The sequence below is a fragment of the Cynocephalus volans genome, chromosome 3 (assembly GCF_027409185.1).
Source record: "Cynocephalus volans isolate mCynVol1 chromosome 3, mCynVol1.pri, whole genome shotgun sequence".
NCBI lineage: Eukaryota > Metazoa > Chordata > Mammalia > Dermoptera > Cynocephalidae > Cynocephalus > Cynocephalus volans.
The window spans coordinates 34,467,668-34,492,707 of record NC_084462.1 but is presented as its reverse complement, the minus strand read 5'-3'; the positions used below and the strand labels follow the sequence as shown (position 1 = coordinate 34,492,707).

General features: G+C 35.4%; 1 protein-coding gene across 1 annotated transcript in view; it reads right to left on the bottom strand.

The window, feature by feature from the left end:
* SEPTIN14 (septin 14) overlaps nt 1-25,040 on the bottom strand; it is a 66,759-nt gene that overhangs the window by 17,582 nt on the left and 24,137 nt on the right. Inside the window, exons 5-6 of the mRNA XM_063089247.1 lie at nt 7,904-8,072; nt 6,548-6,680 (exon numbers count right to left, since the gene is read on the bottom strand). Of these exons, the coding sequence (XP_062945317.1) occupies nt 6,548-6,680; nt 7,904-8,072 (302 nt within the window). The remainder of the gene's footprint in view (nt 1-6,547; nt 6,681-7,903; nt 8,073-25,040) is intronic.

Genomic DNA, 25,040 nt, shown 5'->3' with positions numbered 1-25,040 from the left:
CACAGAAGGCAGGAATCAGTGCCACTGTGACCAAGGAGGCCCAGGCTTGGAGAAGTTGCAGGCAGCCCTCCACCTGCCACACAGAAGGCAGGAGCCAGTGTCACTGCAACTGGGTGGCCCCAGCCCGCTTCCATGGAGGTGGTCCACAACACCATAACCACAGCCTCTACTGCTGCAAGGATAGTGCCACCAAAGTAGCAGCCACAACCATCATGCAGGTGGCCTGCCATATATTTAACTGCACTGACATAAGGAGAGTCACCAGAGAAGCCTGGAAAAGGGGGAGGGAGGCTTTTTCCTCAAAGTCCTCTCCAGAGTAGTGGGAGAAACAACTGATCTATCACATGACCATAATTCAATGTAAAGATACTACAAATATGAAGAAAAATAAACAGAAGAAAATATGACACTGCCAGAAGGAAAGACCACAGTGATGTGTTGGACTTGCAGAGGGAGAGAGTATACCTAGGGATACAAAATGGAGTTAGGGAAAGGGGGATTGGAGGGAAGTCAGGGATAATTGGGTGGGGGACACACAATCGCAATTTGTGGTAATGGGCATGCTGCCAGTATGGATCTGGCCATCACATCTTGGGCACGAGTGGTGACAGTCAGTTTTGTATCTCATGAACATTCATAACCAACAAAAAAAGAAAGAAAGAAAGAAAATATGATATTGCCAAAGGAATACAGAACAGGAAACCCTTGAAATGACTCAAAAGGAATTCCAAGCAACAATCTTAAGCACACTCAGTGAGATAGGAGGAGACTCAGACAACACAATGGAACGAGAAAAAATAACCAGGATATGAAGGAAGAAAATGAAAAAGAGATTAATACCTTAAAAAAGAACATAGCAGAACTCCTGGAACTGGAGGATTCATTCAATGAAATAAAAAACACAACGAAGAGCTTAAGCACCGGATTAGAGCAAGCAGAAGAAAGAATTTCTGATCTCTAAGACAGTCTTTATGAAACAACCCAGACAGACAAAAACAGAAAAAAGAATTTTAAAAAATGAACAAAGTCTAAGAGAGCTAGCAGACAACCTTAAGAGTACAAACATCTGAATCATAGGTGTTCCAAAAGGGGAGGAGAAAGGTAAAGGCACTGAAAATCTAGTCAATGAAATAATATTGAAAAAATTCCCCAATATTGGAAGAGACACAGACCTTCAGATCCAGGAAGCTCAAAGATCCACAAATAGATTCAATCCAAAAAATCCTCTCCAATACACACTTATAGTCAAATTGGTAAAATGCAAAAACAAAGAGAATCCTAAAGACAGCAAAAGAAAAGTATCAAATCACTTATCAGAGACTCCTCACCAGACTAACAGCAGACTTCCCAACTGAAACTCTATAGGCAAGAAGAAAATAGAATGACAAACTACTTAAAGAAAAAAATCTGCCAGCAAAGAATGCTATACCCAGAAAGTCTAACCTTCAGAAATGAAGGAGGAATAGTGAATTTTGCCGGACAAACAAAAACTGCAAAAATTCATCACCACACAACCAGCCCTGCAAAAAATTCTCAAGGGAATCCTGCATCTGGGATCAAAAAAACCAATAATCATGATCACGAATATACAAGAAAGAATAAAAGCCCCTCGTAAAACACAAATGCAACTGAGAAAGAAAAAAGAAACTAAATCTTACCACCTCAACAAATCAACAAACATTAAAGACAAATAATAAAAGGGGAAGAAAGGAATGAAAGATATTCAAAAAATCTAAACAAAAGTCATAAAACGCCATGAGTAAGAAAATACCTCTCAATAACAACCCTAACTGTAAGTGGATTAAACTCTTCCACTCAAAAGACACAGATTGACAGATTGGATTAACAGCTAGACCCAACTATATGTGGTCTTAAAGAGACTCACCTCACCTGTAAAGACACACACAGACTTATAGTGAAGGGATGGAAAAACATATACCACACAAATGGAAACCCAAAACAAGCAGAGATAGCTATTCTCACATCAGGTAAAATAGACTTTAAACCAAAAACCACAAAAAGAGATTAAGAAGACCACTATATAATGATAATGGAATCTATCCAGCAAGAAGACATAACAATTAGAAATATGTATGCATCCAACACCAGAGCACCCAGATATGTAAAGTAAACATTATTAGACCTAAAGAAAGACACAGACCCCAATATGGTAATAGTGGGGGACCTGAACACCTCTTTCTTGGCACTGGACAAATCATCCAGGAAATAAATCAACAGAGAAACACAGGATTTAAACTATACCTTAGACCAATTTGACTTGGCAGATATCTACAGAATGCTTCATCCAACAACCACAGAATATACATTCTTCTCATCAGCACATGGAACATTCTCCAGGGTAGACCACATTAGGTCACAAATCAAGTCTCAACAAATTTTTAAAAATTGAAATAATTTCAAGTATCTTTTCAGATCACAATGGGTTAAAACCAGAAATTAATAATAAGTGAAACTTAGGACTCTATACAAATACACAGAAAATAAACAACAGGCATCTGAATGATGTATTGGTCTAAGAAGAAAATAAACAGAATGCCTTGGATTGAATGTCCTCCCAAAATGTAACTACCACTGTGACAGTGTTAAGAGGGCAGTAAATCTTATTATGGTAATTTGGAGGAGGGTGCTTGAAGAGGTGATTAGATTGTATGACTATGCCACAGTGAATGGATCAAAAATGATGGTCATGGGCATAGGTTGAAGGGTTTTTAAAGGAGAGGGAATGAGGACAGTAAATGAGGCTGCTTCCACCATCTTACAATAGTGCATAACTGCCACCTCTACCAGATGTGTTCCATAGACTTTGGACTTCTGAGCATCCAAAACTGTAAGCAATAAATTTCATTTTCTTATAAATCACCCAGTTTCCAGTATTTTGTTATAAGCAACAGAAACAGACTAATACACAGGGAATCAAAAAATTTCTTGAAACCAGAAAAAATAAAGACACATATCAAAACCTGTGGGATGCTGCAAAAGCAGTACTAAGAGGGAAGTGCAATAAATGCTTACATCAAAAAAGAAAAAGAAAAATTCAAATAAACAACTTAATGCTACATATTAAAGAACTAGAAAAACAAGAACAATCCAATTCCAAAATTAATAGATTAAAAAGAAGATCAGAGCAGAACTAAATGAAATAAAACCCCCCAAAGATAACAAAAGATCACTGAAACAAAAAGTTGTTTTTTGAGAAGACACACAAAATAGACAAACCATTATCTAGATTAACAAGAAAAGGAAGAGAGAAGACCCAAATAACAAAAATCAGAAATGAAAAAGGTGACATTACTGATACCATGGAAATACAAAGAATCACTAGAGACTATTACAACTATATGCCAAAAAAATTCAAAATCTGGAAGAAATGAATACATTTCCAAAAACATACAAACTATCAGGACGGAACCAAGAAGAAATAGAAAACTTGAACATACCAATAATAAGCAGTGAATTTGGAGCAATAATCATCAGTCTCCCAACAAATAAAAGCCTAGGACTGAATGGCTTCACTGCTGAATTCTACCAAACCTTAAAGAGGCATTAATGCCAATTCTCTTTGAACTATTCCAAAAAATTGAAACAGAGGTCACTCCCAAATTCATTCTATGAGGCCATCATCACCTTCATACCAAAACCAAATACAGATACAACAACAACAAAAAAGAAAACTGCAGGCCAATATCTCTTATGAACATAGATGCAAATATCCTCAAAATATTAGCAATCAGAACACAGCAACACATTAAAAAACGTATACACCATGATCAAGTAGGATTCATCCTAGGGAGACAATGATGGTTCAACATATGGATGTCAATAAATGTGATACACCACATCAACAAAACCAAGAACAAAAATCATATGATTATTTCAATAGATGCAGAAAAAGCTTTCAACAAAATTCAGCATCGCTTTATGATAAAGGCTCTCAGCAATTAGGTACAGAAGGAAAGTATCTCAACACAATAAAAGCCATATGTGATAAACCCACTGCCAACATCATCCTGAGTGGAACAGGAACAAGACAATGATGCCAATGATCACACTCCTATTTAACATAGACTTAGAAGTACTAGCCAGAGCAATCAGGTAAGAGAAAGAAATAAAGGGTGCTCAGATTGGAAAAGAAAAAGTCAAATTATCCTATTTGCAGATGACATGATCCTATGTATAGAAAAACCTAAAGATTCTACCAAAAAACTCTTACAGGTCATTAATAATTTCAGCAATGTTGCAGGATACAAAACTAACACCTAAAAATCAGTAGCATTTTAACTCTCCAATAATGAACTAGTAGAAAAAGAAATCGAGAACGTAAGCCCCTTTATAATAGTCACTGAAACCAAAAAACAAAAAAATCTAGGAATCAATTTAACCAAGGTGGTGAAATAACTCTGCAAAGAGAACTACAAATCACTACTGAAAGAAATTAAAGACAAAAAAAAAAAAAGATGGAAGACATTCCATGCTCTTGCAGTGGAAGGATCAATATCGTGAAAATATCCATACTACCCAAAGCAATCTACAAATTCAATGCAATCCCCACCAATATTCCAATGACATTCTTCACAGAAATATGAAAAACAATCCTAAAATTCATACGGAGCAACAAAAGATCCCAAATAGCCAAACCAATTCTAAAGGTAGAAGTGTCACTAATTTTCAAATAATATAATTATTCAAATAAAAGACACCAAATAACTGAGAACTATTAGAACTAATTTAAAATGTTTTAATCTCCTCAACTTCTATATACAAAAGAAAAACTTGTCCCATTTATAAAATAGCAAGGATAAGTTTCAGATGTTAAGAATGAGTGCAATGAAGTATGAGAAAGCCCTATATGCATTTTAAATAATTTTCTAAGGAACATGAAAGTATAGTCTGAATAAATAGAGATAAGTTTAGTGTCCCTGGAGTATGTCACAGTATTGGTAAAGATGTTAATTCTCCCAACCTACTCAATAAAATTTAAAATGAGAAATATAAATAATGGTTACAAAATGGTAGATTAGAAGAGATGTTACAAATATTTAGAAAACAAAAGAGTACTATCTATAATATATAAAGAATTATAACTCAGTAAGAGGAAGACAAACTAACAGGAATAGTATGTACAGAGAAGCAATTATCTGAAAAAATACAAGAAATAAGAAGATAAATTTTAAAGACTTAGTTTAAATTCTGGTTGATCCATCTAGTAGTCGTGTTTGAAAAGTTTACTTCTCCTCCATGAGCCTCTATTTTCTTTGCCAGTTGTAATCAGAGTGCTGTTTATTTGCCATGTTAAAAATAAAGCTCTTCCTTTTCTGAGCAAGCCAGATGAGCCTGTTTCCATGTCACCTTGTTCTCTGTGAATGTCCTTAGAATCTTAGTTATTTTCTTTCTACCAGAAATTTATTTGTTCCTACCTACAGGCATTATTAAACCCTTTTAAGAACCTCTGCTACTCATCACTTTGCACAACCAATATTAGGCTGTGGTCAGTTTTTCCTGAAAGAAAATATTTTTTTTAAATGGGAAAAAAACTGATCTCCAGGGAGAAAAAAATAAAGTCAATGTAAAGACATAAAAACCATAACTAAGGGAAGTGATGCAGAGGAGAAATAGAAATTTTAAATGGTTGCTTTCGTTTCTGGTCACTTCCTACTTTGGGTTTCAGTCTTCATGAAATCCAGCTGTAATTCCTGTTCTTAGATGCTATTAGATAACCTTGTATACTTTCAAACTTTCCCTTTATACCAAAGCTAATGGAATTTCTGTTATAACTGTCATACAATTTCTATTACAACTGTAATATAACTGTATATAATTACAACTGTGTATAGTTCAACTGTTCTTGACTGAGACATCTGGTCCATAGCAACTAATCACTACCTTGTTTCTATGAAAACAGGAAGTTATGTTTCAATTCACCTATGAAAACTTAGTGTTCTTAAACTAACATTACCTGCACTTGAGAGAAAGGAATTATGGTTCCAAATATATTGCTTCACCAAAAACTTACTTGTGGCAAATAATCAAAACTATATGAATAGCTTCCCTTTCCAGTTTCTTGTAAACATCATAAAATGAACAATGAATCCAAATAAATTACCAATTAAAGTTCTCTTAATAAAGGATTGCATTAGTCAACACCTACCTACTTATTTATAAAAGGGAAGGAAATTTTTTAATGCGGTAGTAGAGTTTGAAAGTACATGACTCCACAGATGTAAATAGTTTGAATGTGCTATAAATTAAGTTTTATGCATAAAATTCAAATTATAAATAAAAGTAAATACTTTTATAAAATTATTTTAGGATTCATTTAAATGGAAAACTATTCAAGTGCTCTAGAAAAAATTAAATTATAGACTGTAATTTTGTTAAAGCTATATTCAAAGCCTTCATGGTAAATAGCTACTTTTTGAAAAACAGCAAGTATCTTCCAAAAACATCAATTAAACTCTTGATATTAAAACCCCCAAATTAATAGAATTCCTAAAAATAAATAAAACTATATCAAACTGGCAGTACTTGCCTCTTTTTCAGCTTCTTTAAATGTTGTTTCTTTCTCCTTTACTCTCTGCATAAATCTCTGTTTCAACTCTTCTTCTTCCCTTTGACATTGATCATAGAACCCTTGTCTTTTGGCTTCATAGACCTCTTGAAAACTAAAATAAAAATTTTAATTACTCTCATGTCAAAATGCTGATATAAATAAACATATAAATGTATATATTGTACATTAGGTTCTACATGAGGACATTTACCAATAGTCCCCCACATATAGATAGCAACACAAAATAAAAATTTCTGTATCATGAGATGTAAAAATTTAATTTACAATCACAATATTTAATATGTGAGCATGTAAAGAATACTAGAATTTTCTTATTTCTGCCACTTTCCAATATAACATACTTCTTTAAATCTTTTGATAATAAAATTTGGCAAAACCTCTAAAATATGAGACTATTTTCAAAACAGTTAATATAAATCTAGGCATTTTTCAAAATATTATTCATGTAAGATAGTTCAGTTTTGGTTGTCTTCACAGAAACATAAATGATATAACTGGTTTTATACTACATTGTCATACTTTTGCAGCACAAATCCTATTCCACTTCAGTATAGCTAAATACACCTGTTCCCAAACTTTTTTCACTTGACTTCCTGGACATTATGCTGCTGCTTCTCAACTCTTTCCTCCATCAAATCCTTCTCAATATCTTATGCCAAAGAAGGTAGGGGAGAAAGTTAGAGACTGGCTAATGGATACAAAATTACAGCTAAATAGAAAAAATAACTTCTATTAGTGTACAGTCGACCCAGGAATCCATAATTAACAATGATTTCCTCCATGTTGTCAAATGACTAGAAGACAGATCAAATGTTCACATCACAAAGAAATGATGAAGTTTTGCAATGATAAAAATGCTGATTACCCTGATTAGATCAGCACACATTGTATACATGTATTCAATTATAAATCCGTAACCCATAAATATGTACAATCAATATATTTCAATGAAAAAATTTGTAATATCCTTTGTTGATTTTTCTCAGTCTTTGCTAATATTTGCCTACCTCCTTCCTGAGCCTCTGTTTCATATAATTATATACAAAAATTAAAGCAAAATAATTGTTTTTTTCTTGGATACACATTTCAACATATAAACATACTAGATACACATATTTCTGCATATAAATGGGACCTTGCATTATGTTTTTCGTACTATCTCCATCTAAGTCTGAAGATAAGTAATAAACCTAAAACTCAGGATCACCGAGGATGAGAGAAGGACAATTATTCTAATTCCCAAATAATTGAATCTTGTGTTTTAGGGGATGTCTAAATTATCCATTTGGTTGTGTTAGCAACATCTCTACCCACCTAACTGGCTTGTTGTCTGGGCCCACATCTGCAAAGCCCATTTTCTGAAGTTTGCAGCATCGATAACGTTCATATTGCTGACTGTGAGTTTGTTCTTTCAGGTTTTCCATATTGGTACAAAGAAGCATATTCCGGAGTTTAACAAAGTCAGAGTGATTTTCATTTTCCACTAGTCAGAAAACAATGATAAATCCACAACATTCATTATCACTCCCTGACAATTAACATGTATTTATGAATAAATGCATGGATAAAAAATAAATTTAAAATAACAAAGTGATCAGTCTCATTAATAGCTGTAATTCTTTTAACCACAGAACTGAGGTTGTACTATACATATCAATTATCGACGGAGTTTTACCAACAGGTCAGCAAATCTGCTTTAAATTTGTTACCTAAAGAATAAATTTAAAATATTTAAGTAACAATTTATATGAGTATATGCTATAGGCTTTTATTAATAATTGTGTTAGTATTTTACAAACTACTCAAGGTATTTCACAGAGTGCTAACAGGATTTGTAATATAACTTTGCTAAACAACTTTATTGAAGCAAATTCTGCTAACAGAAAGGCCTTAAAAATTGTGCATTCTTTAGTTATTAAATTCTGTTTATATAACATATTTATGAGACTTCATTAGCCAATATTCAAAATCAATCAATAAGTTTACATGGCTGATTTAAGGATAAACATAGACTGAAAGTGAAGGGATGGAAAAGATATTTCATGAAAGTGAAAGTCAAGAGACCTGGTAGGAATACTTCTATCAGATAAAATAGACTTTAAGTTAAAGAAATGTACGTAGAATTATTCTCCTTCCTAAATGATTGTATCTTGTGTTTTTAGAGGATTTCTAAATTATCCATTTGGTTGTCCTAGCAATATCTCCACTCATGTAACTAAAGTAGGTCATCATATAACGATAAAGAGGTCAGTTCGTCAAAAGGATATAACAATTGTAAGTATATATGCACCTAACATTGAAACACCTAAATATATAAAGCAAATATTGATAGATCTGAAGGGAGAGATAGACTATAATAATAGAGAACTTTGTAACCTCACTTTCAAAAATGGACAGATCATCAAAACGTAAAATCAATAAGAAAACATTAGACTTAAACTACACTTTAAACCAAATAGACCTAACAGATATATACAGAACATTCCATCCAATAGCAACAGAATACCTATTATTATTAAGCACACACAGAAACTCTCCAGGATACATCATAGGCCACAAAATAACTCTTAGAAAATTTAAAACAATTGAAATGAACATTTTCATGCAGATATCTCTTTGATATATTGATTTAAATTCATTTGGATATAAACCTGGAAGTGGAATGTCTGTTCTATTTTTAGTTTTTTTGAGGAAACTTCATAACATTTTCTGAAATAGCTGTACTAATTTTCATTTTCACCAATAGTGCATAAGTGTTCCTTTTTCTTCATGTCCTTACCAACACTTGTTATCATTTGTCTTATTGATAGCCATTCTAACAGGCATGAGGTGATATATTATTGGGGTTTTAATTTGCATTTCCCTGATATTGATCATTTTCTAATATATATCTGTTCGCTATTCATATCTCTTCTTTTGCAAAATGACTGTACAGATTCTTTCTCCACTTTTTAATAATTTTTTTCTTGCTCGAATTGTTTAAGTAAACAGCAAGAATATTATATATTTTGGATATTAGCCTTTTAACAGATGGATGATTTGCACATATTTTCTCCCAATACATTAATTTTTTCTTCACTCTATTAACTGTTTTCTTTGCCGTGCAGAAGTTTCTTAGTTTAATCCAATCTCACTTGTTTCTTTTTGTTTTTCTTGCCTGTGCTTTTGAAAATCTGTCCAAGAAATCATTGCCAAGACCAATGTCGTGAATATTTTCCTCCATGTTTTCTTTTAATAGGTTTAAAGTTTCAGGTTTTGGGTTTAAGTTCTTTATCCATTTTGAGTTGGTTTTTGTACATAGTGTGAGATAAGTCTATTTTTATTCTTCTCCATATGGATATTTAGTTTTCCCAAGATCATCCATTGAACAGACTGTTCATTCCTCATGGTGTGCTTGTGGCACCTTTGTTGAAGGTCAATTGATCATAACTACTTGGGCTTATTTATGGGCTTTCTATCCTATTCCATTGGTTGATGTGCTTGTTTTATGCCAGTACCATGCTGTCCTGAATACAATAACTTTATAATATAATTTTAAATCAAGCAGTGTGATTCCTCAATCTTTGTTCTTTTTTCTTGAGATTACTTTAGGTATTTGGTGTCTTTTCTGGTTCCATATAAATTTTAGGGTTTTTAAAATTTTTGTTGAAAATGACATTGGAATTCTGATAGAAATGCCATGGAATCTGTAAATCACTTTGGGTAGTATGGGCATTTTTAATAACATTAATTTTTCCAGTTGATGAACAGGGGGTATCTTTCCATTTGTTTGTGTCATCTTTGATTTTTTTTTATCAATGTTTTATAGTTTTCAGTATATGGATCTTTCATCCGCTTGGTTAAATTTACTCCTAATTATTTTATTTTTTCAGCATTAATCACAATAGTCAAGATATGTAAGCAACCTAAGTGTCCATCAATGAATGAAAGGATAAAGAAAATGTGATGTATATACACAATGAGATACTATACAGCCTTAGAAGAATGTTTGTCATTTGCAACAACATAGATGGAACTGAAGGATATTATGCTAAGTAAAATAAGCTAGGCACAGAAAGACAAACTCTATATGACCTCACTTTATATATGAAATTTTAAAAAGTCAATTTCATAGAAAGAGAGAGTAGAAAGTTGGTTACTAGAGAACGGAGAAAAAGGGAAAGGATTTGTTGATCAAATGGTATAAAGAATCAGTTAGAATGGAAGGCTAAATTTTAGTTATCTATTGCACTTCATGATGACCACATTTAAAGATAATGTATTTTATATTTCAAATTTGATAAAATAGATTGTTAACATTCTCACCACACAAAAATATTTTGTTAGATAATAGATATGTTAATTAGTCTGATTGAATCTTTCTATAATGTATACAAAAAAATATATCATACTCCACAAATATAGACAAGTATTATATGTCATTTAAAAAATTTAAAAGCTTATGAAGGTTAAAATTGTAACAAGTATCTTTTATAATCAGAATGATAAGAAAATAGAGAGGCACCCAGGGTGCTTTCTCCTCCACAGAAAAAGACCAGAACAACTAAGAGACAGCTAAATATTGATGGGAGCATCAGTGGGAGAACATAGGGGTGCGGCAGGAGACTAGTGAGATCCCTGTGGATCATGAATGCTCAGTATGACAGTACAGAGAGAGAGAGGCACACAGCCTCAGCTGCCACATCTCCAACTCTGGGATCAGTGCAGGAGGAATTTTCCCTTGCAGCAAAAAGTTAGGCAGAGGACCCACACCAAACTCTATCCTCACCACAGAGGCTGGCAGATCCTTTGGCAGGACAAACCCAGAGTCAAGTGTGGGAAGAGGCCTAGAACTCACATTGCCTCACTCTAGAACACTAGCACAAATTCTGCACTCCCCACTCCCCACCCTTGTGATGCAAGCCTAGGCAGCACAGCACCATCTTGAAACCAAAGCCATTATGGGAGTACACCCTGCCCTTGGGTCAGTAGCCAACAGAGTTTCCCCAGCCTTAAATGTCTGCCCTCATCCCAATGCCCTAATCCCAGCAGCTTGAAACCTGGGCTCACAGTAGCTGTGATTCTAGTTCTGCAGTCTGGGACGCCAAATCTAGACCTGCTGACCTGATGCACTCCTACATACCCAGCCAGAGATCAGGCGGACTCTTCTCAGGTGAACTGCCTGCCATTCCTCCTCCTGCCCCCAGCCACACCAGCTGAGTTGTGTGCACCTGAGCCTCCAGGCCAGTGAAATAGCTCATGGGTCTTTGTCCTAACAAATATGCCCTTAAGCAGATGAAAATAAAGTTCATCCGTGCCCTCTCGAAGAAGCACCTAGGCAATTCCACCCTGAACAGTCCCATCAAGCACCCTTGCCAACAGTCCCAGAAGTGACTGGATGGCCCGTGACTTCAGGCTTGCCTATCAGCCCTGGCCACCACCCCAAAGCAGTTGCATGGGCCCTTTCACTGCAGACCTGCCTAGTGACCCCACCCACTGCCCCAAAGCAGCTGGACAGTCCCTCTCACTGCAGATCTGCCTAGTGGCCATGCATACCAGCTGTGAAGTGGCTGATTGGGCCCCTCACTGCAGACCTGCTTAGCAGTCTTGTGAACAGTCCAAGCAGTAAGACATGCCCCCTCAGTACAGGCCTGGCTAGAAGCCCCACTCATTACCCAAGAAGCAGGTGGACAGGCCCCCTCACTGCAGCCCCACCTAGTGGCATCACCCACTTCCTGAGAAGTGGCACAGTAACTCTGACCTTGGCAGATCAGCTCCTGAACCACTAAGGGAAGCATGAACTTGCCTCAGGCCCCAAGAAATGTCATGGCAGAAAGGTCACTGGCAGACAGACCTACACTCAGCTAGCTGAGCCAAAGTGCACCCACACCCCTTGCTCAGAGAAACAGATCAGCTGTCACACCTCTGGAAGACCTGCTCCCGAGTCTTTCAGCCATCACATGCACATGAACCCAAGTGAGAAACAGCTTGGCTAAAGTGGCTCTGGTGGACCCATCTGAGATCAGAGAAGAAGCACAGTGACCTGGCCACTGGCAAACCAGTTTCAGAGACCCTGACATGCCATACACCCACACCCAAGCCTGATAATCAATCTGGCAACCAGTGAGCCACCTCCTAAGATGACTGACCAACGAGGTGAATGTGCACATCCCTGGCCTGTGAACCAATCCAGCAATCTCTCCCCCATCCACCATGACAAACCTCACAAGTGTAGGTCACTGAGTCACTCATAGACACAGGGAAAGTGGATTATACCTGAAGAAACTATACGGAGTCTACACTATTGCATCTGTCTGGAACAAAGTCATTGCACTCTACCCAGTCAAGACCCTAGGACACATTTGTAGGTAAAAGTCTTCTCCCATGAAAGCCACTAAACAAAACTCAAAGAGGTGACTATTTCACTAGATGCACAGATATCAAGACAGGGAAAGAAGAAACATGAAAAAGCAAGGTAACATGACACAACCCAAAAAATATATAAACAAAAAAACAAAACAAAATAATGCTCCAGTAAATGATCCCAAGGAATCAGAAATTGCCAACTTTCTAGAAAAAGAATTCAAATTAGTGACCTTAAAAAACTGAGATACAAGAAAATATAGACAAACATTTCAATGAAATTAGAAAACCAATTCACAATCTAAGTGAGAAATTCAACAAAAAGATAGATATCATTTAAAAAATAAAACAAATCTTGGAATTGAAGAATTTAGTGAACGACATAAAAAATACTTCTTGGAGTCTCAATAACAGACTAGATCAAGTATAAGAAAGAATTTCTGACCTTGAACATAGCAGTTTGGGAATAACACAGAAAAACAAAAAAGAAAAAATAAATAAAAAAGAATGAACAGGGCTAACATCCCAGAGGCAGGGCAAAATAGCAGACTAGAGGAACTCAACATATAATCCTCCCACAAAAAGGGACTAGAGAAAGGAAAGGACAGCTAAGTACAGGGGAGAACATTGGTGGGAGAGCATGGGAGAGCATCAGGAGTCTGGTGAGGAACCTGTGGAGCACAAAAACCAAGAAGGGTGTTTTAGAGGAGAAAGAATCATGGGGATTCAGCTGTCACCATGTCTCTGATACCAGGATCACCACAGGAGGAATTCTCCCTTGTGACAGAAAGAATATACTCAGCTGTGAGCAATTCTCAGGAATAATCCTCTTCTTGTTCCTGTCTCAGCCCACCACTACCACCACTATGGTGACCTGTACATTTGTCTAGCCCCAGATCCATGACCCTTCTCCCTATGTGTGACTTTTTCCCACAGAGTGCACCCAGCCACACAACCCACCTGGCATTCCAGCAGCCTGTGTGACCCCAGCCACCAGTGTGACTCCAATGGCCCAGTCACCTTTGTGGCCCCATCCACCTATGTGGGCCCAACTCTCTAGCCATTTGCACAGCCACAATCATCCAGCTCCCCATGCAGCCCCACTTACCCATGCAGACTTAGCCACCTGGCCACCCAAGTGACCCGACATAGCCACTTGAGCAACACTACCTGCCCACATTGGATCTGCTACCTGGCCACCCATGCAGCCCCAGCTGCCTAAGCCAGTCACAACCTGCTCATGTGGGCCCAGGTGTCCCACTGCCCTCACAGCCCCAGACACAGGTACCAGCCACAACAGCTGCCTATGCAGCCTCACCCTCATGTGTGAATGCAACTATCCAGTCACCTGCATGGCTGCCCACATGGCCCCACTCACCCACATGGGCCTAGCCTTGCACACAGTCCCAGCCACAGACATAGCTGCCAGTACCCACCAGAACTACTGACACTACTGAGTGTACCTAGAACCAAAGCTAAAAGACCCCAACTAATAGGCAGTATATAACAAATCTAAAGGAGGGAGTCTTTCTCCTCAAAAGCCAACCAGAGTAATGGATGAAGGAACTACTCTACCAGATGACCAGACATTGACGTAGAGATAGTATAAATGTAGAAGAAAAAAAACATATGAAACCATAAAAAGAATACTATAATTTCCAAATACAAGACCACAAACAACAAGAAACCCTTGAAATGTCTGAAAATAAATTCCAAGTAATAATCTTTAAAAAAACTCAGTGAGATACAAGAAGACTCAGCGAGACAACACAACAAAATGAGAAAAACAACATGAGACACAAAGAAGGAAATTTACAAAGAGAAAAATACCATAAAAAAGAATGTAGCAGAACTCCTGGAACTGAAACATTCATTCAATAAATGTATAAAAACTACAACTGAGAATGTAAATAGCAACCTAAAATAAGCAGAAGAAAGAACTTCTGATCTCAAAGACAGTCTTTTCCAAATAACCAAAGTGGACAGAAAATAAAATGAAAAAGAATTTGAAAATAAAGAAAATCTAAGAGAGCTAGCAAACAGCCTTAAATGCAGAAACATCCAAATCACTGGTGTTTCAGAAGTTTAAGAACAGGAACAAGACAATGATTCCCACTCTCACCATTCCCATTTCACATAATATTAGAAGTACTAGCCAGAGCAATCAGGCAAGAGAAAGAAATAAAGGGCATTCATATTGGAGAGGAGGAAGTCAAACTGTCCTTCTTTGCAGATGACAGGATCTTATATACAGCAAAACCAAGACTCCACTAAAAAACTCTTAGAGCTGATTAACAGTTTCAGTAATGCTGCAGGATACAAAATCAACACCCAAAAATCAGTAGCACTTTTATACTCCAATAACAAACTAGCAGAATATGAAATCAAAAAGCAAGCCCATTTACAAAAGTTGTCAAGAATATTTAAAAAACCTAGGAATCAATTTAACCAAGGAGTTGAGATATCTTTACAATGGGGACTACAAATCACTGCTGAAAGAAATTAAAGACGACACAAAAAGGCAGAAAGATATTCCATATTCTGACGTGGAAGAACTAACATTGTGAAAACATCCATATTACCCAAGATGAACTACAGATTTAATGCAATGCCCATCAAAATACCAATGACATTCTTCACAGAAATAGAAAAAACAATCATAATATTCATATGGAACAACAAAAGACCCCAAATAACCAAAGAAATCCTGAGCAAAAAAATAAAGCCACTTGAAATTATGCTACAAAGTAGTGGTAACCAAAACAAAATGGTACTGGCATAAAAACACTCAGAACAATGGATCAGAATAGAGAACCCAGGAACAGAGAGGTGCCCTGCTGGAGAGGCCCAAGATCTGTGGAGACCACATGCCCCCTGGTGCCAGCACATGACCAAGCAGGTAGGCCTCACCACCAACAGACTCCATCCCCAGCCCAGCTGAGTGCACGCTGACCAGAGAGGCACTCTGCTGGAGAGGTTTGAGATCTGCGGAGACCACACGCCCAACAGTGCCAGTGTGTGACAGAGCAGGTAGGCCTCATCACCACCAGACTCCACCCCCAGCCTGGCCGAGTGAGCGACAACTAGAGAGACATCTCCCTGGAGAGGCCTGAGGCCCAAGGTAACCACACACCAGAGATGCCTGTGGGCAACCGAGTAGACACTGAGGCAGCCATGCCAAAGGGGCAGCCCCAGCAGCATCCTAGCCAGACAATACTGTCAAACCAGTGGAATGTGAAATCCCTTGCCACAATGACTAAACATCAAAGGAAAGATACCAGAAATATGAAAAATCAAGAAAGTACACCACAAAAAGGTAATAACACTCAAGCTCTACATCCTTTAGGACATAAAGCCCTTGAAATTTCTGACAAGGAATTTTGAGTGATAATTCTAAGGAAACTAAATGAGATACAAGATAACTCATCTAGACAACATGATGAAATGAGGAAAAGTATATAGGACCTGAAAGAAGAAATGTACAAGGAAATCAATGCCCTGAAAAAGAAAGTAGCAGACCTTCCCGAGCTGAAGAATTCATTCAACAAAATAAAAAACACAGCAGAGAGTTTAACCAGCAGGCTTGCAGAAGCAGAAGAGAGAACTTCTGACCTTGAAGATGGGCTGTTTGAAATAACAGAGGCAGACAAAAAAAAAGAAAAAGAAAGAAAGAAAAAAGAATTAAAAACATTGAAGAAAATTTAAGAGAGATCAGACAACCTTAAGCACTCAAATATCTGAGTCATGTGTATTCGAGAAGGGGAGGGAAAAGGAGACTGCATTGAAAACATATTCAACAAAATAGTCGCAGAAAACTTTCCAGGTATAGAAAAAGAAACAGATATTCAGATTCTGGAAGCTCAAAGATATCTAACTGTATTCAACCCAAAAAGGTCTTCTTGAAGACATGGTATAGTCAAACTGGCAAAACTCAAAGACAAAGAGAGAATCTTAAAAGCTGCAAGAGAAACGTCATATCACCTATAAGGGAGCCCCAATCAGACTAACATCAGACTTTTCAGCACAAACCCTAAAAGCCAGAAAGGAATCAGATGGTATATTCAAAATACTAAAAGACAAACATTGCCAGCCAAGAATACATTACCCAGCAAGACCATCTTTCCAAAATGAATGGGAAATAGTATATTCTCAGACAAACAAAACTGCAAGAGTTCACTACCACATGACTACTCTTAAAAGAAATTCTCAAGGGAGTGCCGGGTTTGGTACCTGAAAAATAACTACCACAGCCATAAAATCTAAAGAAAAATCAAAACCCACTAGTAAAATAAAAATGCCCACAATGAAGAGAAATAAAAGATTATGTACAACCCAAGAAAACAACAAATACAAAAGACAAACAGTAAATCAGAAAGAAAGGAACAAAAGACACTTAAGACATCCAAACAAAAATCAATAAAATGCTAGGAGTAAATCAACACTTTTCAATAACAACTCTTTATGTAAAAGGATCAAATTCTCCAATCAAAAGACACAGACTGACTGACTGGATTAAAAAGGAGGACCCAATTATATGCTGCTTCAAGAGACCCACCACACCTATAAAGACTCACATAGACTAAGAGTGAAAGGATGGATAAAGATTTACCATGCAAACATGCAAATAGAAATGAAAAATGAGCTGGAGTAGCTATTCTTATATCTGATAAAATAACAGAGTCTAAACGAAAAACCATAAAAAGACATAATGAGGGCCAGTACATAATGATAAAAGGATTGCTCCAACAAGAAAAAATAACAATCATAAATATATATGCACCCAAGGTCAGAGCAGCCAGGTTTATAAAGCAAACTCTATTAGACCTAAAGAAGGAAATAGACACTAATACCATAATAGCAGGGGACCTGAACACCACACTATCAGTATTGGACAGATCATCTAGGCAAAGAATCAGCAGAGAAATACAAGATCTAAACAACACTTTAGACCAATTGGACTTGGCAGGTATCTACAGAACATTCCATCCAGCAACCTCAGAATATTCATTCTTCTCATCAGTACATGGATCATTCTCCAGGATAGATCACAGGTTAGGTCCCAAATCAAGTCTCAACAAATTCAAAAACATTAGAATTATCCCATGTATTTTTTCAGACCATAATGGATTAAAGTTAGAAATCAATAACAAATGAAATTCTGGAAACTATACCAACATATGGAAATTAAACAGCATTCTACCTAATGACATATGGGTCCAAGAAGAAATCAAACAGGAAATCAAAAAATTTATTGAAACTAATGAAAACAATGATACATCATACCAAAACCTGTAGAATACTGCAAAAGCAGTACTAAGGGGGAAATTTATCGCATTAAATGCCTCCTTCAGAAAAATGGAAAGATGGCAAGTGAACAACCTAATACTTCACCTTAAAGAACTAGAAAAACAAGAACAATCCAAACCCAAAGTTAGCAGATGGAAAGAAATTATTAAGATGAGAGCAGAACTTAATGAAATTGAAACCCCCCAAATGATAGAAAAGATCAATGAATCAAAAAATTTGGTTTTTTGAAAAGATAAATAAAATTGACAAACCATTAGCATGGCTAACTAAAAAAAGAAGAAAGAAGAACCAAATAACAAAAATTAGAAATGCAAAAGGTGTTATTAAATACCTCTGAAATACAAGGAATCATTTGAGACCCACTATAAAAAACTGTATGCCAACAAATTTGAAAATCTGGAGAAAATGGATCAATTTGACAAAACTGAAACAAGATGATGGAGAAAATCTGAACAGATCAATAACAGTAAAAGAGATTGAAGCTGTTATCAGAAGGCTCCCAACAAAGAAAAGCCCAGGACCAGATGGGTTCACAGCAGAGTTCTACCAAACATTCACAGAGGAATTGACACCAATTCTCTACAAACTATTCCAAAAGGTTGAAACAGAGGCAATTCTCCCAAACTCATTCTATGAAGCAAACATCACCCTGATATCAAAACCAGGTAAAGATACAACTAAAAAAGAAAATCACCGGAGAATATCATTGATGAATATAGATGCAAAAATCCTCAGTAAAATACTAGCTATTAGAATACAGCAACAATAAGTAAAATTATACACCCTGATCAATTGGGATTCATCCCAGGGATGTGAGGTTCATTCAATGTATACAAATCAATAAGTGTGATAAACCCTATCAATAAAATCAAACACAAGGACCATATAATCATCTCTATAGATGCTGAAAAAACATTTGATAAAATTCAACACCCATTCATGATAAAGACTACAAGTTAGGTATAGATGGAAAGTATCTCAACATAATTAAAGCCATATATGATAAGTCCATTGCCAGTTTGATCCTGAATGGGGAAAAACTGAATGTTTTTCCTTTAAGAACAGGAACTGGACAAGGATGCCCACTCTCACCACTCCTATTCAACATAGTGTTGGAAGTACTACCAGAGCAATCAGAGAAGAGAAGGAAATAAAGGGCATCCAGATTGGAAAAGATGAAGTCAACCTGTCTCTCTTTGCAGATGACATGATCCTATATATCAAACAGCCTAAAGCCTCTAGCCAAAACCTCTTGGAGTTGATAAATGATTTTGGCAAAGTAGCAGGATACAAAATCAACACACAAAAATCAGTAGCATTTCTATTCGCTAATAGTGAACATGCAGAAAGAAAAGTCAAGAAAGCTTGCCCATTTATAATAGCCACTGGAAAAAAAAAACTTAGGAATTGAGTTATATCTCTATAATGAGAACTACAAACCACTGTTGAGAGAAATTAAAGAGGACACAAGAAGATGGCAAGATATCCCATGCTCTTGGATTGGAAGAATTAACATTGTGAAAATGTCCATACTACCCAAAGTGATCTACAAATTCAATGCAATCCCCATCAAAATACCAATGATATTTTTTCTCAGAAATGGAAAAAACTACCCAGACATTTATATGGAATAACAGAAAACCATGCATAGCCAAAGCATTGCTGAGCAAAAAAAATAATAAAACAGGAGACATAACACTACCTGGCTTTAAACTATACTACAAAGCCAAAACAGCATGATAGTGGCATAAAAACAGACACACTGACCAATGGAATAGAATAGAGAATACAGAAATCAACCCACACACCTACAGCCATCTGATCTTTGACAAAGGCACCAAGCCTATACACTGGGGAAGAGACTGCCTCTTCAACAAGTGGTGCTGGGATAACTGGATATCCATATGCAGGTGAATGAAACTAGACCCATACCTCTCACAATATATCAAAATCAATTCAAAATGTATTAAAGAATTAAATATACACGCTGAAACAATAAAACTTCTTAAAGAAAACATAAGGGAAACACTTCAGGAAGTAGGACTGGGCACAGAATTCATGAATACGACCCCAAAGCATGGACAACCAAAGGAAAAATAAACAAATGGGATTATAACAAACTAAAAAGCTTCTGCACAGCATAAGAAACAATTAACAGTTAAAAGACAACCAACAGAGTGGGAGAAAATATTTGCAAAATATACATCTAACAAAGGATTAATAACCAGAATATACAAGGAACTGAAATAAGTTTACAACAAAAAAATAAGTAACCCAGTTAAAAAATGGGCAAAAGAGTTAAACAGGCATTTCTCAAAGGAAGATATACAAATGGCCAACAAACACATGGAAAAATGCTCAACATCACTCAGCATTTGGGAAATGGAAATCAAAACCGCACTGAGGTACCATCTCCTCCCAGTTAGGATGGCTAATATCCATAAGACTGTGAATGATAAGTGCTGGCGAGGTTGTGGAGAAAAAGGAACTCTCATACATTGTTGGTGGGACTGCAAAATGGTGCAACCTCTATGGACAATGATATGGAGGTTCCTCAAACAATTGCAGATAGATCTACCATAACCATACGACCCAGCTATCCCACTGTTGGGAATATACCCAGAGGAATGGAAATCATCAGGTCGAAGGTCTACCTGTTCCCCAATGTTCATTGCAGTACTCTTTACAATAGCTAAGAGTTGGAACCAGCCCAAATGTCCATCATCAGATGAGTGGATACGGAAAATGTGGTACATCTACACAATGGAATACTACTCTGCTATAAAAAGAATGAAATATTGCTATTTGCAACAACATGGATAGGCCTAGAGAGAATTATATTAAGTGAAACAAATCGAGCACAGAAAGAGAAATATCACGTGTTCTCACTTATTTGTGGGAGCTAAAAATAAATAAATAAATAGACAAATAACCTGGAGGTGGAGGGAAGAAGACACAACAATTACAATTCCTCGAAGTTGATATAAAAAGCAAACAGAAAGGACATTGTTGGGATGGGGGAGAGGGAGGAGGGAGGGAGGTTTCGGTAATGGGCCACAATAATCAACCACATTGTATATTGACAAAATAAAATAAAATTTAAAAAAAGAAAATAAAAATAAAAATAAAAAAATAAAACATCATGCTGCACATGATAAATATATACAATGTTACCTGACAATTTAAAAATTTTTATTAAAAAGAATTAGCCACATTAAAGTTATAATTGTAATTTAAAATGTTGACAAACAATATCTTTATGAATGCAAATAGCATTAAATGTTAAGAATAGTTTATTATTTTACATGTTTGAATCAATTCAATATTAATAATTTTTAGTGACAAATTTTATTTGGAACAAAGTAAAGTGGAAACACAACACTCTAAAACCTATGAGATGCAGCAAAAGCAGTTCTAAGACATAAACTTATACCATTTTATATCTGTATTTGAAAGATGGTAAACAGCCTGACATTACACCTCAAATAAACAGAAAATGAAGAAGAAACTAAGCTCAGCATTAGCATAATAAATGAGATAACAGAAATCAGAGAAGGTGTAAATGAGGTAAAGACTAAGAAAACAATAGAAAGGATCGATAAAAGCAAAAGTTGCATGTTGGAAAAGATAAACAAAATAGACAAATCCTTAGCCAGATAAACCAAGAAAAGAAGAGAGAAATTGAAGAAGAGACATTACAACTGATACCACAGAAATTCAAAGAATCACAAGAGATTGTTATGAACAATTATATGCCAACAAATTTGGTAACCCTAGTGGAAATAAATAAATTCCTAGGTACAGATAGTGTACCAACATTGAATCAAGAGAAAATAAAAATCTAAACAGACCAGTAATGAGTCAGGAGATTGAAACAGTAATAAACATCTCACATCTTGGAAAAAAAAAAAAAAAGCCTAGGACCTGCTGGCTACAGTCCTGAATTCTACCAAATTCAAGAATACCATCATTCTCAAATTCTTCCCCAAAATCAAAGATAAATACTTCTGAACTCTTTTTATAAGGCCAGCTTTACCCTGATACCAAAGCCATGCAGGGATATTACAATAAGAGAAATGTACAGGTCAATATCCTTCATGAACATAGATGCAAAACTCCTCAACAAAGTTCTAGCAGATTGAATTCAACATCACATTAAAAGAATCACTCACCATTATTAATTGAAATTTATCCCTGGAATGCAAGGAAGTCTCATCATATGCATACAAATGAGTGTAATTAACCACATTAACAGAGTAATGAATAAAAATCACATAACCACCTTCATAGATACAGAAAAAGCATTTGACATAATTCAACATTCTTTTATTATCAAAAGTTTCAACAAATTTGGTATAGAAGGAATGTACTTCATCGTTCAAGCCCACAGCTTTTCATATATGTCTTTTCCCAACAGAGAAAAGTTTAAAGCTTTTCTTCAAAGATCAGGAACAAGACAAATGTTCCCACTCTCAGCACCTCTATTCTATATAGTGTTGCAAGTTCAAAGCAATTAGGCAAGAGAATAAATAAAAGGCATTTAAATAGGAAGTGTGAAGAAATAAAATTGTTTCTGTTTGCGTATGACATGATCTTAGATATAGAAACCTTAATGATTCCACAAAACGAAAAAACAAAACAAAACCAAAACAACCTGTTAGATTGATAAATGAATAAAGTATCAGGAAACAAATTCAACACATAAAAATCACTAGCATTCCTATAAGCTAACAATAAATGATTCAAAAAATCAAGAAAACAATCCCTCATATAACTGTTCCAAAAACAAATAAAAAATTTGGAATTAATGTAAGCAGGAGGTAAAATATCTGTACACTGAAATTTATAAAACATTGGTGGAAAAGTTGAATAAGTAAGAAACATACAAATGAAAAAATTTCATTTTCATGATTTGAAAGAATATTGTTAAAATGTCCATTTTACCCAAAGCAATCTACAGATTTAATGCAATTTCTATCAAAATTCCAAATTCTATGAAACCAAAAAAGACCCTCAATAGTCAAGGAAATCTTGAGAAAAAAGAACAACGCAGGAGGCATCACACTACCTTATTTCAAAATGTACTAAAAAGCTGTAGAAATCAAGAATATGGTATTGGCACAGAAAAAGAGACATACACCAATAGAACAGAATAGAGAACCCAGAAATAAAAATATGCAAAGGAATCAAGAATACTCAATGGAGAAAAGACTGTCTCTTCAATAAATGGTGTTTATACAACTAAATATTCATATGCAAGAGAATGAAATTAGACACTTATCTCACTCCATTTACAAAAATCAACTAAAAATGGATTAAAAATTTAAATGTATGACCTGAAAGTATAAAACTACTAGAAGAAAACAGGGGGAAACTACAAATATTGGTACGAAACATAATTTTTTTGATATAAACTCAAAAGCACAGGCAAGAAACATGAAAATAAACAAGTGAAACTAATTCAAACTAAAAAGTTTCTGCACAGTTAAGGAAAAAATCAAGAAAGTAAAGAGACAACCTATGAAACAGAAGAACATATATGCAAACCATACATCTGATAAGGGACTAATAGCAAAATTATATAATGAACTGAAACAAATGAATAGTAAGAAGATAATCTGATATCTGATTAAAAAAAAAAAAAAAACCCTGAATAGATATTTCTCAAAAGGAGACACACAAATGGCAAATGGGTACATGAAAAAAATGCTTCAGATCACTAATCATCAGAGAAATGCATATTAAAACAACAATGAGATACCACCTCACACCTGTTAGAATGGTTATTACCGAGAAAACAAATGGTTAGTGTTGATGGGCATGTGGAGAAAATGGAAAAATTGCATACTGCTGGTGAGAAAGTAAACTAGTATAGCTATTATGAAAAACAGTCTAAAGGTTCCGGAAAAATTAAAAATAGAACTACCATATGATTTCACAATTCCATTACTGGGTATATAGCCAAAGGAAAGGAAATCAGCATGTCCAAGAGATATCTGCACTCACAATAGCCAAGATATGGAAGTAACATAAGTGCTCATCAATGGATGAATGAATAAAGAAAATGTAGTACATATACACAATGGAATACTGTTTAGCTTTAATAAAGAAGGGAACACTGTTATTTGCAGCAATGTGTGTAAACCTAAAGGACATTTTGCTAAGTGAAATAAGCCAGACAGGAGGATAAATACTTCAGGATCTTACTTATATATGGGATCTAAAAACGTTGGACTCATAAAAATAGAGTAAAATGGTGAGGGCTTGGGGCAGATTGGAAAGATGTTGGTCAAAGGATACAAAATTTCCATTAGATAAGAACAAGTTCAAGAAATCTATTGTAACACATGGTGACCATAGTTAATAACGGCATTTTGTATTCTTGAAAATTGCTAAGAGAGGAGATATTAGGTATTCTTACCACAAACATAAGGTGTGAGGTAACGCACATGTTAATTAGATTGATTTAGCCATTCCACAATGTATACATATTTCAAAACATCGTGTTGTACATAAAAAATACAATTTTTGTAAATTAACAATTAATTAAAAACAATTAATTCAAAAACAATTCATATGGCTCTCTTCTGTGTTTATTATGTCCAGAAAACTGACCACAATATATTATTTACTGTGTATATTATCAATATTATACATCTACACATAATATATATATATATATAATAATATGGGTAATATATATGATATTAATATATGGGTATTACATATAACATATGAAAATATGTTGTTTTTACGTATGTTTTATAAATATAAAATTTTTAATATGTCAATTTTAAAAACA